Source organism: Cupressus sempervirens, chromosome 8, assembly GCF_028749045.1.
Source record: "Cupressus sempervirens isolate cs-2001-9-10 chromosome 8, ASM2874904v1, whole genome shotgun sequence".
In the NCBI taxonomy this organism is placed as follows: Eukaryota; Viridiplantae; Streptophyta; class Pinopsida; order Cupressales; family Cupressaceae; genus Cupressus; species Cupressus sempervirens.
The window spans coordinates 302,629,552-302,646,990 of record NC_143125.1 but is presented as its reverse complement, the minus strand read 5'-3'; the positions used below and the strand labels follow the sequence as shown (position 1 = coordinate 302,646,990).

Sequence of the window (17,439 nt, the reverse complement as noted above, 5' to 3'; positions counted from 1 at the left end):
AAATCCTCCATTATAAAAACACCAAAACCATTCCTTTTTCATTCTAAATAAAAAGAATTGGAGTCATTGAAAGGGATCCATCCTCCATTAAAGTCAATATGGAAGTTGACAAGATGGTAATTGGTGGTCCACCCAATAGTAATAAACAAACATGATGAAATTTGAGGGTTGAAGAAATGAGGGAATGGGATAGTTAGGGCGGCGGTCGTGAGCCATGGGGCACTGGGACTAGGGCGAATCAACCAGGATGGAGATGGCTAACTTAACATGCTTTTCTTTTCGCACGTGCAAAACGTGGTCGGAAAAGCGTATTTACCCAGGCGGCAGACAGGGTACGTACAAATATACGGGTTTTATTATTACTATTATTGCGCAGAGCTCCTGTCCTCCACGTACCGCCGTCAAAAGAGACGGTCATTCCGCGGTTGCGCCAAGGCACCGTTAATGCGCCGTCAAGTGCCAAGTTTGGAAGCCATTGAAGTAGGTCATATAGCAGGCGTAGGACAAGGGAGGAGGGAAGAGGGAAGAGGGAAATTTGAGAAGGCGAAGTGAAGGGTCGGGAGATTTTTATATTGTTGTTGGTAGTCTGGTCTTAGTTTGGAATGGGTGAAGAATTCATGGCTGTCTCGTTTCACAACGTCAACCGACTCGGAGTTTAATAAAAGAAAAATTAACTAAGAGGGAGTCCGATAGAGACATTTTGTCAAACAGTTTGCGTGCATCCTCGTACGGATTTCGAGCGCCTTGCTGTAGAGCAGAAATTTAAAAGATTTGTAAAGTTGGAAATATAATTCATGAGCAGGCGCCTGGACAGACTTTCTGAATGGAGGTCGCCAGAGTCTCCCTTGGTGGAATTGCAGGGTTTTCTGATTGATTGGCGAGTGGAGACGTGTTTAGGGGTGTGGAGTGGAGTAATTATGGCGCGCGAACGATTTTCCTGTCATTGACGGCTGTAGCAACTGGCTTATTGTCAAGACGAGTTGGGGAGAAGGATATGGGAAAGGCGGTGGTGGGCTGCGCTGTGGCTTGCGCCGCTGCGTCTTGTGCCGTGGCGGCGCTGTTGGTTGCGAGGAGGGTGAAGAGTCGATCCAAGTGGAACCGGTTGCTCGGCATTTTGAGGGATTTCGAAGAGGGGTGTTCGACTCCTTTACAGCGGTTGCGACAGTTGGTGGACGCCATGGCCGTCGAGATGCATGCTGGATTGGCTTCTGAAGGAGGCAGTAAGCTCAAGATGCTGCTCACTTTCGTGGATACTCTTCCGAACGGGTATGCTAAGTTCTTCGTCTTCCTTCAGTTTATCTAAATTTTCCAAGACTCGAACCTAGGACTTTTCGTTTGCTCCAGATGTTTGTGGGGGATTTTTGTCCTCTTTGGATTGTTTTCAATAGCCCTCCTGGGGTTTCTAGCACAAGCTCTTTGCTTTTCAGTATTATGGAATGCGAAAGATTCAAGCCTTAAGTTTTAATGATTTTTTCTTTAGTAAATATCTGTTTTTGTTAACGTACTTGTTAACCGAATAAATACAAGAATAGTTTTCACGAAAATTTGTGGATAACTGCGATGACATTTCTGATTATTGTTTCAAGTGAGTTATCGGGGAAATAAACTACATCTCCATTTAATATGATGTTTACTTGTTTGGTTTTGCTGTGTATTTGTTACGCGAGTCCTATTATTTGACAGTGTATAAACATTTGTACTCTTCAGTAGAGGCGAGTTGATTCAGCGAGGCTCAAGTTCAGTAATATTTATAGATGTCATCTAGTTTTCTGCCCAATCTAAGAGTTGTCTACCTGGACATGCACGGCAGGGTAGATTTCGTTTATATTCTCATCATAGTAATTGGTCGGTTTAGGTAGGGGGAAACTCTAGTCATTGCTGTATTACGCATTGAAGCACTGTATCTTGCGAAAGAGTTCAAAGCATCGTTAAGGGAACTTGCGTGGGACATCTGAGTGGACGAAACAGTAGACAAAATTATCGGATGCCTCTGGCTATGATGTTGGAACTGAGATCAAAGGGGCTCATAGTGGTTCATCTTTGAGGTCTCGCCTGGTGGTACGAGTAGTGTTGGGACGGTTGAAGTGTATGGATCTAACAAGGGCAATTAACATGGATTAACCTGGGGGTCTCACATTGGCCAAAAGTTCTATATGCAGTGTACTATTAGAAATAGATTCCTTGTTGCCATTTTATGTTGTGATTACCAGGAATTGATGGGCTACTGTAGGTGCTTACCATGTATCCTTATGTTATCGATATTTAAGCAGAGTATAATTTATAAATGAACATGTAGATAATGTAAATGCAATTATCATTGCCTTTTAATGTTGATTGACAGGGAATTGTGGAACAATTAGGTGTCCTATATCTGTTACTTGATTTCTTTCCTTGATTTTGTGCAGGGATGAGGAGGGACTGTATTATGCACTGGACTTGGGTGGGACAAATTTCAGAGTAATGAGGGTTCAACTTGGTGGAAAAGAGAGAGGAATCATGAAACATGAAAGTAAAGAAGTTCCAATACCTGCTGAGTTAATGCTTGGAACGACTGAGGTGAGAATATTGCATTCTTTTAGATAAAGGATTTCAGTTTTATTTACCATCTTTTCTTTTTTGTGGGACAAAAACCTGGGGTTGTGTGCTAGTGGAGGTTCAACTTATTTGCTCCTGCTTTTGTTTAAGCCACTTCCACAAAGTGAAGGAATACAATACTGGAGGAGATGAAGCACGCACAGATTATAATGTTGATTGCTCAACAAATTAATTAGTGCAAGGCTCTTTAGTGCATAATTTTTGATGTTTATGCATTTGATTAAGACAGGAACAGGTTTTGAAGGGACTGAAACCCTTTACAGTTTGTTTTTTTAATGTTTATGTTGCTAATATAGCTTAATTGTATTGGACCATGTGGAGAACCTCAAAATGTTCTAATTAATAATGTTTAGAAATATGCTCAATAAAATACCTTGATACAGGTCTGGAAAATTGGAAATATGCCCTAGAAAATGACCTGATTACCAACTCTCCTGTACATCATACCTTCACACTGAAGCAGATTTCCCAGTTCTATATTCTGAAATATCTTGCATTTAGCCAGTCATTTAATTCTATTGAATTGTTAAATGTGTGCAGGACCTTTTTGATTTCATTGCAGAGAATCTGGAGGCGTTTGTGCTTAATGAAGATGATAGTTTACAGCCTCTTCCTGGAAGGCAAAGGGAGCTTGGCTTTACTTTTTCTTTTCCAACGAAGCAGTTGTCTGTTTCCTCAGGCACACTCATCAAGTGGACAAAAGGATTTGCAATTTTAGACACGGTTAGTTTTATCTCTCAATACATGAAGTCTGCAAAAGATCTAGTTATCTTTGTTTTGACCTTCCTAATCTGGAAAGATGGAATGCTATATAAACTGATGGCTGGAAATTTTGACTTCTTTCTTTAAGATAGCCAATAGATTATGATGGAAAGTTGGAAACCATGCACAGAAAAATTGGAAAATATTGCTGATATGAAAAAAAGGAATTAAGATTGCAAGAACCTTTTTTTTCCTCATCCATGTGAATTTTGAAGATCATTTTTTGGACAGTGATGCCTTTATGAGCACACAATAAACACCTGTTTTTACCAGTATTATTGTCCAATGTAGTCAGCCAACCTTTGGCTGATCTCCCGACATAATCTCAAGCGTTGATCAACTGTCAAATTCAGGGAAGAAGTATATATTGGCTATTATTATTTAGTTTATACAGCACTTGAAGATTCTGTTGATCTTTTTTTGAATCTGGCTATGGCTTTCACATTGAATTTTTGGCTACATGTCTCACTCTCCAGACAAGGAGTCCTCTCTCTCTCTCTCTCTCTATATATATATATATATATATATATATAAATATATATACACACACACCCGTGGTGTGTGTGCATGTGTATACATACATACATACATATGAGCATCACTAAAGTCAATGTTTGTTTAGAAATTGAGTTATGCTTTGAAATTTGATGGACATGTTTTGTTGGGATCAATAGTAGATTGATACGTTATGTTAATTTATATTACTGTTGCAAAATAGAGATCTGAAGCAGCCTGTCCGGATGGTCATTCCACACTGCATATGGGTTTTTAATAACTTATTATTCAAGGTTGTAACTCTATGTATTTTACTGTTGTAATATAGATTGGATTCAAGGTTGTGGAATAGTCTGCTTGTATGCTTTGATGTATTCATTTGATAACTAAAATTAATTGATAGAGAGTATAGTTGAACCAATTTTGGCACATCCCTGCACCCTTTACTTTAGTCATGTTCAAATTTGTAGATGAAGAATTTGTGTCTTTCCCATGGATTCTGGTCAGTCTATAACATGAGGGTGGGTTTAACTGTCAGAATTTTGGGGTTGGCTCCATAGAGCCTTAATTGTTCTACTCTTGGTAGAATAATCTAAACTGTAAAGCGTTAATTTAACTCGTTTGCAGCTGGAGTATTTGTTTTTCAACTTTTTTACTTAGTTACGTGGAGTTTTGTATGGGGGATGCAGGACATGTTACAGGGATGCGGGGACCAAGGGCCCAAATTTGGTAATTACTAGGGAACAGAAAAAGGATGGCAGTGAAGCAGTGGTGGGGGGCAGCGCTGATATACAAATTGAGGTGAATTGAACTTTTCAAGGCAAAATGCTCCACGAGAGGCAAACTAGTTTTCACAAAGCTAAAGGTTTCAATCAGTATGTAATGGCATTTGCCATATAGCAAGTGACTTGGTGGCATCTTTGGTGGAGGTGGCAGAGTTGGTGGTGGAGTGGGGGAAATGTTTTCTCCAACTCTCCAATTTTTAAAATTTTTCCTTATAGGGAATGCGGTATTTTTGGGGAGATGTGTCCTCAGAGCAATGCAAGTTTTGTGCCATTGCTTCTGGTGATAGAGAGCATATGCTGTATGTGTGAATGGATCATTAATGGTGTCTGATTCCATGTAATTAGCAAGAATTATGCATTGGGAAGAGAGTGTGTTACAAGGGAATTATTTGCAGCGAACTTATGGGTTTTAGATAGAATATTTATCATATATGCTTCAAAATGATGCCCTAATAAAAACAGATGTGTGGTGCATAACAAGCTATGGAAACTTATGTGAATTGTCGAAGCCACCAGTGACTCAATACTGAATTGAACTTTATACATTAATCAGTAAATGTAAAGCCAAGATAGAAAGTAATTGACTTATGGCACTTTGCTAGTTTCTTGGAAGTCCTTTATGCATACGGCTGCTTTTGCATATCAACCAAAAATTACCATTTCAGCAAGACAGGCCACATCTTATCTAAATATTGTTTTTTATTGGTTCTTGACACTTTTACATGGTCTATATGTCAGGATAGTTATGCAGTAGGAATTTGATTGAGTTTGTTTTGGCTTTGGAAATGTAGGTATTGCCTATGTTCTATTTAATGCTGTGGCAAAGCATGAAACTATATGTTTAGCAACAAACACAGATTTCTCAGTTACTTTGTATTTTCTTTCTCCATTTCTTTTTCTCTCTAGTATATGGTGCCAGATATGATGGGTCGGAGTTATTAGTTGGGAAAATTTGAAACTATTCTTCATCGGCAATTGTAAGCAATGGACTAGCGGTGAAAATTGGTTGCAATCTAAAGTATGTCTACGCCTTTTCTGGAGCTAATGTTTATCTTTACACTGAGTTTGGGAATTGGAATTATCTAACTCTACACATAAAACTAAGCTGCAAAGAAAATAAACTTATATATTGAATATAAAATGTTCTTTTGCAGTGGTGATGAATAGAATGTTACCATGCCAACAGATATTGAAAGTTGACATTTAGTTATGGAATCTGCCTGTTCTACATTGCAAGCATCTGTTCCAGTTCCAAAAATGAGTACTGCCATGACATCCTTATTGTAATAGCATGTCCAAGCAAATGTTCCAACAACCTCTTTCATTTGAGAAACATTCTTGGTCAACCAGTTGGAGACAGGCATTTGCAGACATTCAGTAGAGAAGATCCTGTTTTCTTTAGATCAGAAGTCTGCAGAGCTTATGCAATAATAAATTGAAAATGTATCACAAATGAAGTTTAAGGTTTCCAAAAAAAGTTTTAACTATTCAACTGCTGGAAAAGAATGTTTGATTACTTTCCCAGTTCTACTTGACATTTAGGGTACAAGGGGTCAAAAAATTGTTGTATTGCAAAGAATATAATTGTAGACTTAACTCCATTGCAAAACTTCTGTTGCCACTTTGAGACTATTTTAAAATTTTCCCATGCGTATCCAATTTATCAATCTTTAGAACATTGGTTACAATTTAGAAGTAGGGGGACTTTTGCAAAATGTACTGCAAACTGGTTTGTCTTTACTGCTACCGTGGCCCAGACTTATTATACTGCCATTGGCTGTTTGTGCCAATCCTTTGATGATTTATAATTTATGGCTACATACTTGGAGAAGCATGTTGAATGCATAGTGAGATATTTAGAAAAAGCAAAAATTTGTGTTGTGTACATACATATATATTTGTTTATTAATCTTTTGTCTATGAAAGTGTTTTCTAATAACTTCTTTTGTTTCTTTATAGATTGGCAAGGATATTGGAGATTGTTTACAGAAGGCACTAACCAAGAAAAGGCTAAATATGCAAGTTTCAGCATTGGTATGCACAAACAGTCTTTTCAAATGTTAAAGATAAAAAATGATGTTATTTAATGACTTGTTCTAAACTAGCTGTCTTAAATATTAGCTTGTCTTTTTAAATAAATTTGCTTACACAATCGAAGCCAGAAAACAAGTTAATATTACTGGTGGATGGAAATCTAATAGCTCTAGTTGTCTTTAAATATTATCTTTTCAAATAAATTTTGTCATTTGTCTTGTAGTTTATGAAACTGGTTAGGTATCGGGGTTTAAATAAGTTATATCATTTTGATAGCTTCAGAGTGCTTATGTAATACAATGCACTATAAGGTGCATTGAAGCTTTTGTAAATTGCAACCTGTAAAGCCTGAAAGGTAGTGTCTTTTATGGAATAAGTTATTGTGATATATACAAAACCTTAAATTTTAAAAATGATCAACTTATATTGTTAAGCATTCTGAGAGGCATATTTTCAATTTGAAAACATCAGGTAAATGACACTGTTGGGACACTTTCTTGGGCACGCTATCATGATGAGGATGTCATGGCTGCAGTCATTCTTGGAACTGGAACAAATGCATGCTATGTAGAACGAGCAGATGCAATAACTAAATGCCAACTTTCAAAATCTGGTGGAATGGTAAGAATCTATTCACTGTTAGTGCAAAAGAAGGTTTTAAGTTCAGTACATAAGTTTATCTTTATTTTGCAACTTATTGAATTTGTAGAGCTTTCCTGAGAATTGTATTGGTTGATAAGGTTGTCAATATGGAGTGGGGGAATTTCTGGTCTTCTCATCTACCGCGAACCATTTATGATGAAGATTTAGACAAAGCTAGTCTGAATCCTGGTGATCAGGCAAGTTACTAATTTCTAGCATGAAATAAACCCAGTCAATTCAATGTTTACAATTGGTGTTTGAAGGTGTAATGGTTCAAATGTTGTTTGTTCAGGGTTTTGAGAAATTGGTGTCAGGAATGTATCTTGGCGACATTGTTAGAAGGGTGATTCTTAGGATGGCAGAAGAATCAGATTTCTTTGGTGATTCAGTCCCTGAAAGACTTCTCAATCCATATCTCCTCGGGTTCGTCAGTTAAATATTTTGTGTGGCACTTTTTAAAGTAACATGGTTCACTCTGTTTTGATTTTTAATTTTTTAAATTTTTCTGTAAATTTACCTAGTCTGCACATGCCTCAGTTGGAGTTATCAGGAAGGTTGCCTCTTTGGAACTTTCAAATGAGCGAGTAACATGCAGATCCTCCTGTAGCTTTTTAACTAGGATAGTGCTTAAAGGTGTAACCCCCATCTCATGCAAATTTGGCATATGCTGTGCAAGCATTCATGTGGCAGTTAATATATTTTAGCTTGTATCCAGCAACAAAAGAATCTCTGTGATACTGTATTTATTGTTTGCCTAGCACAACTTGTGGCCGAATATTTCTTTCTGTGGTGTCTATGGAAAAACTTGTAAATTGTGAACTACATATTATTTTCATATATAATTCTTTTATATGTGGGTGATGGAAAGGTCATGTTGTTATATGTTATCAAAGCAATATATATCAAGCTTTTAAAAATGGGTCTCGTTTGGAAACATATTTCTTACTCTGTGATGCTGTTGGTAAACCTGTTGGGTTTTTCTATTGTTGGTTTCTTCTTAAATCTTTGTTTAATGTTTTCTCCTAGTATTGAGAGAGATTCTAATGGAAACTTTCCTTAAATTGCAGGACTCCATATATCTCAGCTATGCATCAGGATGAGTCGGCTGATCTGCAAGAAGTTGCTAGAGTTATGAGAGATATTTTAGGGGTACATTATAGTTTTGTTTTTAATAGCTTTGGTTTTACAACTTGTATGTTTAAGATTATTTCAAGGTGTATTATTTTGCGATGATGTTTTTGGTTTTCCTTAATTAGTGTATTTTTGAAAGATTAATGTGTAATGTAATTGCAGATTCCCAGTATTCCTTTTAAAGTAAGGAAGTTGATTGTGGAAGTGTGTGATTTAGTCACTCAGAGAGCAGCTCGTTTGGCAGCAGCTGGCATCGTTGGAATACTTAAGAAGATTGGGAGAGATGGAGCCCCGGGCATAACAGGTAGTAGCAGAATGAAGAGTGACACAGCAAATAAGATGAAGAGGACCGTCATTGCTGTGGATGGGGCTCTTTATGAATATTACCCAAAATTTAAGCAATATTTGCAGGTAGCTGTTGATGAGCTCCTTGGGGAGGAGACAGCTCAACATGTTGTTATAGAGTTATTCAAAGGCGGATCAGGAATTGGAGCTGCTCTAATTGCTGCTTCGCATTCTATCTACTCAGATAATTAGTAGGCACACCCTGATAAAAATGAGCATTTTGGTCTGTTAAATCATCTCAGAATTGTCAATATTCAAAGCTATTCCAGTTCATAAAGAAATGTTCAATATAAGCACACTGTATTATAGGTTGGTTACAGATAGCTCAGGCTTTTACAATTTGCAGGTTGTATTTATTTAGGCTCTTTCCTGAGATTTGAATGTATCGATCTCTTGTAAATGTGAGCTATGTGTCTATCATCCATTATTTGGAAAAAAAGCTATTTTGTAAAAAGGATTCATTTCTGTATTTATTTTCCCTAAGGGAAGCATCAGATCACTGCTATCAGTATCAGATTACTGATATAAGTCCAGGAATCCTTGAAAACAGACAGTACAAAAAATCTTTGTTTCATCTGTGGGAAGTATAATGTGAAAACGATTCATTTATTTGTCATTCTTTATCATTTTGTCATTCCAAATAGTTGTTCAAGAACATTGTTATTCACGTCTTTCACATTGGGCTTGTATGTAGATTGTTTGCTCTGGCATTTCACTTTAAATGGTATTGGTCTATTAGTGCAATTTGTTGATGTGAATCTTTTTAAATGATTTAGTTTTTCATTTATCAAAAAAAAAAAGTCGTCTTTGCATTTGCTGAAGGATTCATGTCCATTATTAGTAATTACCAAAGAAATCAACGTGTATCATCAAAGTAACTGATTAACATAGTTTATTTAGTGTACAAGGTAAAACTTTGGAGTTACTATTTATATCGTTATTGAATCTCTCCTTCGAGTTCACAAAGAATGTTTGTGAATCAAGCATCATCTTTGGAAAGTTGATACAACCGATTATTGTAATTCTCCACCTGATTGTCTGAATTATTCAAAATATGTAATCGTCTCTGAAACATGAGACATGAGACGCCAATGATAACTCAATATTCATGCATAAACATAAGACGCTGATGATAACACACTATTAATGCATAAACATAAGAGGCCAACCAATTTTAATAATATTATTTCAGTATTTTGAATATGGTAAAAATGATATTCATGCATAAGTCGCTGATGATGACACACTACTAATGCATAAACATAAGAGGCCAACTAATCTTAATAATATTATTTCAGTATGTTGAACATGGTAAAAATGAAGGCATTAAGAAGCACTAGTTCTTGGACGATGGGAGCAAACGGAGAGATGACAGTTTTGTGAAGTTTTAAATTAAATGGTGATATGATAGCAATGATTTTTTGTCAACTTCAATAATTGAAGAAACAAAAATTAAGGATTAAAATGATCATCAGCCCATAGCTTGTTGAGGCGAATCACATCATCGAGGAAAAGAGGGAGTCAAAAGAAATTGACCTCTGTTGGGAGTCCGAAAGTTCAGAAAATATACTTATCCCAACACTCTTTGGAGTGTCCACCCAACAGCTCCCACTTTTAGACTGTTTAGACTATGTTTCGCTCTGTAACATCTCCGCGAATGTTGAGATTTGCGCTTCAAAAGCTTTGTATCGAACTACAATCTGCTTTTGCTGGAGTCCTTAGTGAAACATTTGAAAGTAGGCTTTTCAGGAGGTGGAGAATAAGCATTTTAAAGAGAAAAAGAGGAAGAAAAGGAAGTTTGGAAGTATAAAGCAATATTCTTGTTTAACACTAGGAGATCTTTTCTGTCAGCGCAAGGCATTTTTCACACCTTGCTACTTTTGGATTTCTTTTCTGTCAGCGCAAGGCATTTTTCCCCCAATAAGATGGATTTTTTTTGATAGAGTGATAGAAAATCTTCAGTTACTAATAAAGTTTCAGGGGTATCCATTACCAACTTAACTTTTTACAGTACAGGAATCTTTGCCCAGAACCCACCTGACATACCAACATTACTTTCATATAAAAATAAACTTGAAACAGTACTCAATTGAGCAATAAATTTTTCATTTAATTTAATTTTCTATTACTCATACGTAAATAGCAATGCCCTGTCTTTGTGCCTGTGCTTGACCACAAATGTCCTTTTCTACCTTGGCCACTGAACCAGAGCCAGCTGTAGCCAACGATTCAAAGAATAAGCATCTCACGCCAGTCAACGAGGGACAGCTGTATCCAACGATTTAAATGGTAACTTCATAATTACAGTGACAAATTGTAAGTGGGGGCGGTTCTGCTGCAAAATCGAAGTTAATCTTAAACTTTTAGGGCATCAATGGTTGAGAAACCAAACTTATACTGCCATCTAACCATTACCCAACAGACATTCAAATTTCCCAACAAATTTATCAGCCCGCCCTTCTTATTTCAGGCCACTCGCGCGCAATTCAAGAGGGTTTGACCTAAACCCCGCAATATGTTCGTATACAGTTGTTTATTAATCCAAAATGGACATCCCTATTAATATACTAAATCGATTATTGATTCCAAATGGGCATCTCATTAATTTACTTGATAGTTCACTGATTCCAAATGGGCATCCCCCATTAATTTCATAAATAATTTATTGATTTCCAAATGGGCATCTAATTAATTTACTAGTTCTTTAGACTAACTTCAAGCGCCTAGAACTTGTAATCTGTATGTCACAATTTGACAATTTTTTGGTAAATCTCCATAGGTGAGTGAAGAGTTTAGAGCTAATGTTTTGTGCATTTACGAAACTCTCTGTAGAATTCATAGAGTGAGAGGTGGTCTATGTCATCCCCCATTAACCACTCACAAAAAAAGTACTTTTTGCACAAATGGACCAATCAACAATTAGTAAAGTTAAAAAATGATCAACTACTAGTACATTTGTGATCTACTATTAGTACATGTGCTATAATTTAGGTCTATTAGTACATGTGCTATAATTTAGGTAGACATAGTGCTATAATTTAGGTAGACGTAGTGGACATGGGCTGCTACTGGGTCATCTCCCCTAAATAGGGGCAGAGACCCAAGTCAATAATTTTTTTAGCTTTTTAAGATGGTTATTGACCCATTTGTGGACCTACATTGGGACATTTTATAATGACTATTGGAACATTTTACCACAAGTATGGTGTTTTGTATAAGACACTTTTCGACCACTTTGCACTCTACTACCCCTATAAATAAATTCGTAAATACCCCCACACCAAACCCTTAAAGCTCTTGAATCACTCAAAAAGGTACACAGAAGAAATCAGCATATTTCAACTTACACTTTAAAATTTCTAAACCTAAATAGACAGAGTTAGCCTAAAATGAGTACGGGATCCCCTAGTTCATTGATGACCTCCCCATTAATTTACTATATAGTTCATTGATTCCAAATGGGCATCCACCATTAATTTACTCGGCGGGTCGGCAGCAGAAACGTGGGTATATTGAGAGGGAAAGTTGGGATTAGAGCAACCCAAGTCAAGTTGCATCGATGCGGCGACTGACAAAGTGGAAAAGTAAAAGAAAGAAAAGAAGAGAAAGGAAGAGGACCCACAAGTCCAGTTGTAATGCAGTAGGGCAAGGGTGTGTGTACGTTCCACGCCGCCACTTGCATGAGTGTCTGCACCAGCGCATGCACCGTCTTTTCCACTTCCACTTCCACCGCAACGCATGTGGGGGCAGCCAGACCAATCCCTCCCTCTTCCTTCAATTTCTTCTATAAAAACCCTCTCTTCTCTTCGTCTGGCCCCTGCCAACTGCCCACCAACGTGTTACCGGCCTCTTTTATGGCTTTATTCTTTTCTCCGACTGTTGCTCTTCCTGCGCCATGCTAAAATAATTAATATTTTAGGGCACAATCGTGCTATGAAACATATAGAATATTGTTTGTTTGTTCGTTCGTTCGTTTTCTAATGCGGTAATACTGTTTTGTTATTACTTTCGGCTTTACAGGGAAAATGGTATTCTGGGGGAATGAATCTATTTGGGTACTTCTCTTCTCATTCCTCCGAATCCTTTTGGGTGGGTTTGCATTTGCAAGCGGTTTCGGTTTTCTCGCGATGGGCAACGTGATTTTTGGAGAAAAGTTAAATGATACGTTTATTGTTTTATTTTTTTATAAATAATCGTGGGAAACATGAATAGGTGCTTTCTTTTAAAAAAAAAAGTTTGGTTGATGTACGTTGGCAGCAGGCGTCAGATGAGCGACGGAAGAAAAAAATCTAGAGACGCTCACAGTGGGGTCATGGATCCAACAGGAAAGACAAATGCTATTAATTTTTGTTTTCTTTCTTATTTGTACTTGGGGAATTTATGTTCTTTATTTTCTTTCATGTGGAAATGGCAGCTGGCTTAATTTGGGCTTCTTTAAACTTCTTTAAATAGTTTTTTGATTTGGTGATGTGATGGATTCACTTGACATTTTTGGGATTTATTCTCTTGCTGGGGTGCATGGAATATTGTAAGATCTTTGGTAATTTTTTGAAATATGAAGTAGATATTGAACTACCAACAACTAAGGTTTGAAGGTGTGACTCATCACGCAATTCGTTAAAATAACACACCTAGTAAAATGTGTTCAAAAAATTAACTTTTTGAACATTCAACTGAAGCTTAATATAAAAATTTCGAATAGTTAAATTTAAAAATACTATTTGTTGTTAATAGAATATTGTATAACTATATAAAATGTAACATACATGCAACTCAAATAGACCAAATAATTATTACTAATCATAAATATTTGTTATATAAGAATTTTATATTAAATGCAAAAGGATATATACATAAAAATTATATTTAATAGTTGTTAAAAAATAACACATTTTTATATAAAAACAACCTATATCTAACACAAAGGGACTAGTAGTTGAATGGCTCACGCTTATTCGTGACACCTGACAATTAATGAAGCAAATAAGCGCGATATGAACACGTATCCTATGGTAGGCCCAAAGATCAAAACACTCTTACTTCCAGTTGAACAGATTGATGGTTCTCGCTTATTTGCGAGCTTATCTGTCTTGCATAACGAATATGTGCGATGATGCCACATGTCAAAGATTGGAGCACGAACACTCAAGGTGGGACATATCTCATTGGTAGTGTTATTATAGTTTTCATTGGTTCATGTTTTTCCAACTGGGACTATGAAGGGGGGGCTTAAATATAGTCAACGACACAAAATTATCAACATGTGCCACATGGACAAAAGGGGAGCCAGAGAGGACTCAACTGATAAGGGATCGACGACCAACACTTACTCACATTCCTGACACACTTAGAGAGCGAATAAGTGCGATGATCACATGTATATGGGGTCGAAACAGTGAATTGACAATGGGCCAGAACAATTGGTTGAAGAGAGTTATCATTGGGCCATGTAGTTTGCGTCAGTGGGCCCTAAGCAATGATGCATATGAGAGCCAAAGGCAAGAAGATCAAATGATGCTCACTTGTTCGTAAATTTCTCTCTCTCCGATAGGGAAAAAGCGAGATGTCTCCATGTGTCCACTTGGTATTAACGAACCCTGTTACTTAAAGAAAGATTCGCCACATGCATAAATCAACGATCGAGACTTAATCTTATAATGAAGAAGATTCACTTACAGAGATGCATCTTGAATCAAGATCAATAGACTGCGCTTATTCGCAAGCTTTGATAATCGCTTGGTAAAAAGGTGAGATAGAGACACATGTATTCTTCCTCAAAAGGTAGAAAATTCAAAGATGCTTATGAGGCATCATAGTCATCTCCTATTAGATAGCATGTGGGTCCCAGACAATGAATATGATGGTCCAATGAGGTCAAAAGGAGATCGTAGCCATCAGATCCAGAAAAAATTTAAATCAATGACAAGCATTCAAACTTTTACATTGAAACAAAGGAAAAGACTTTCGCTTGTAGATTGTAGTTATTTCACACAAAATGGTGTTAATGCCACCCCAAAGGACTTAAAACCCATCTTGTCTTTCTTTTTCGTCACCCTAGTGTTTTCAGACTTCAAACTTTGAGATTACTCGCGAAAGAAGAATTCATAAGCAAAATTCAGAGTAAGATTTTCTCACCGAAAAGACAAAAAAAAAAGAAGTGAGCACAGAGATTCCTTTGAGTTTCCACTGTTTCTAACAAGATTGATCCTTGAAGTCTTTTCAATTGTTTGTTCATTAGTTGAAACCCTAGTTTGAAAATTAGTAAACTCTCGTTGAATTCAATTAAACAAGTAGCATGCAAAATTGACAAAATGCCTCTAAGAAATATTTTGGAAAATTCAATTATGAAGATAGGAGGTTATAGGATGACTTCGTAGATCAGTTGCCCTTTTGTCAAGAAGGTAGAGAAGTTGCAGAGATATGGAAAACCCTAAATAATGAGGTTCGTCTAGGATTAAAAGATAGATTTGGAAATGTGTGCGACACAAACATACCCAACAATGACCTAGATGTTTTCAGAAGATGGTATGGCCATGGTAATGCTGGAAGCCCTTTGTGTAATGTGTGGCAATATGACCTTGGAAAATTAGTGGTCCCCATTGTTTTTTCTAGATATTGATTTGTTATTGGAAGTACAATGAGATATGATCCCATCACCCACATCATCAAGGATTTGGATTGAGAAGTATTATAGAAAACTAATGCAAAATCTATAAGGAAATCATTTGACCTCCACAATGTCCTAGAGGTGACTGATGAGGTGGATTTCAAGAGGCAAAGTGGGTATATTTAGAGGGAAAGTGGGGATAAAACATATATAATATTATTTTTTCATTCATTCATTTTCTAATGTGGTATACTGTATTGTTATTACTTTTGCATTTTCAAGAAAAAATATTTTTTGGGGGGAATGAATCTATTTGGGTATTTCTCTTCTAATTCCTCCAAATTCATTTGGATGGGTTTGCAAGTGGTTTCAATTTTCTCCCGATGGCTGACATGATTTATGGAGAAAAGTTAAATGATAGTATATTGTTTAATTTATTAAAAAATAATTGTGGGAATCATGAATAGGTGCTTTTTAAAAGAAAAAGTTTGGTTGATGTAAGTTGGCAGCAGGCGTCAGATGGGCAAGGGAAGAAAAATATCTAGAGACGCTTACAGTGGGGTCATGGATCCAACATGAAAGACAAATGCTATTAATTTTTGTTTTCTTTATTATTTATACTTGGGGAATTTATGTTCTTTATTTTCTCTCTGGAAATTGTAGTTGGCTTAATTTGGGCTTCTTTAAAGAGATTTTGATTTGGTGATGCGATGAATTATGAACTTGGCATTTTCTTGATTTATTCTCCTGTCGTTTCTTAATAATTTGGGTGGCATCTTTTGAGCTTGTGGGAAAATATAATCTTATATCTCCTAGGCACTTATCAAATATAATCTTGTTACTTATTTGGGTTTTTGAAATTGATGGGTTGGGTGGATATTATTAAAAAATTTGTATTTATAATTAATATGGAGAGTCATTCTATAAGCGCAAAGTTGTGAATGTGTTAATGTTAGTTTTTTAAAGGTTGAATTTGACAACCATTTAGATGTTATTTATTATAAACAAAATGGAATAAACACCACATTAAATATTGGCTTCGGAGATATAAAAAATCAACTTTTTAAAGAAATAAAACTAAAAATCTTAAGTGCGTCCAATTTTTTGGGTATAGTAAATTAAATTTTAATTATGTTATAATATATTTATTCAAGACATCTTTACTAATTTACACTATTTAGTTAATTAATTGATTTCTACCAATCATAATACACATTTAAAAATATTTTTGAACTAAAGTTGTCTTTTATAAAGTTACAACACATATAAAATTTAATAAATAAATAAATTATTTACAATATAAATGGTTGATATCATTGTGTTATAAGAGCACTTTAATCTTTTTTTATTGTAGAAGATGATTTCAAAATAGTAGCAATGCTTGTTAGTCTTTCCTCAATCTCTTTCTATGATTAGCCATTGATATATTTTGTGGATAAACACACAACCTATTGGGGCCTTTTCAAGTAGTTATGAATTTTTTTGTTCCTAGTCCTATAAGTTGACTCCTAGGCAAGGTTTGTGTAACAAGAGCAAATTATCAAAGAAATGTGGAAAAACCCTAGTAAGATGAGAGAAAACCCTTGCGGCATTGTATCATATCATTACCTTTTTAATGTTTTAAGTTGATGGGTCTTACGTTGTTGATTCACTCCCTCCCTCTTGTCCTATGCGATTGTTGCCCAAGTTTCAGTTCATATCTTTTTGCTTCAAGGTTTTGAGTCAAGTCAAGTGTCAATGTCTTGAGTTTGTGTCTAGAATACCATTAAGGAACTTCTCTTATCCATCCCTTTGTGTGTACTTAGGTGGCATTCAAAGAAATATAATACATTTTTTCATATGGGGTGATTAGGAAAGGGAGGGTAAGTTTATGCATTTCCCAGATGAGAGGGAAGTTGTTCAGAAATCCTAATTATATGATCAAGTGTTTCATTAAAGGCATAATACAAGTAGAATGGAGAGATCACAGGCATATTCAGAACACATGGCAGTAAAGAATATGAGAACTGAGGCTAAAAGAGATATGCAGATCACACAAACATC

The 17,439-nt window shown here is 36.1% G+C and overlaps 1 protein-coding gene across 1 annotated transcript; it reads left to right on the top strand.

Annotated features, from left to right (window-relative positions):
• Positions 1–699: 699 nt before the first annotated feature.
• LOC149542618 (hexokinase-1-like) lies at positions 700–9,405 on the top strand. The gene is made up of 9 exons (XM_089797508.1): positions 700–1,266; positions 2,406–2,556; positions 3,136–3,318; positions 6,597–6,671; positions 7,143–7,292; positions 7,412–7,510; positions 7,606–7,736; positions 8,381–8,462; positions 8,607–9,405. The coding sequence occupies exons 1-9, from the start codon at positions 995–997 to the stop codon at positions 8,979–8,981; spliced, it is 1,518 nt and encodes a 505-aa protein (XP_089653634.1). The 5' UTR covers positions 700–994; the 3' UTR covers positions 8,982–9,405.
• Positions 9,406–17,439: the final 8,034 nt, after the last annotated feature.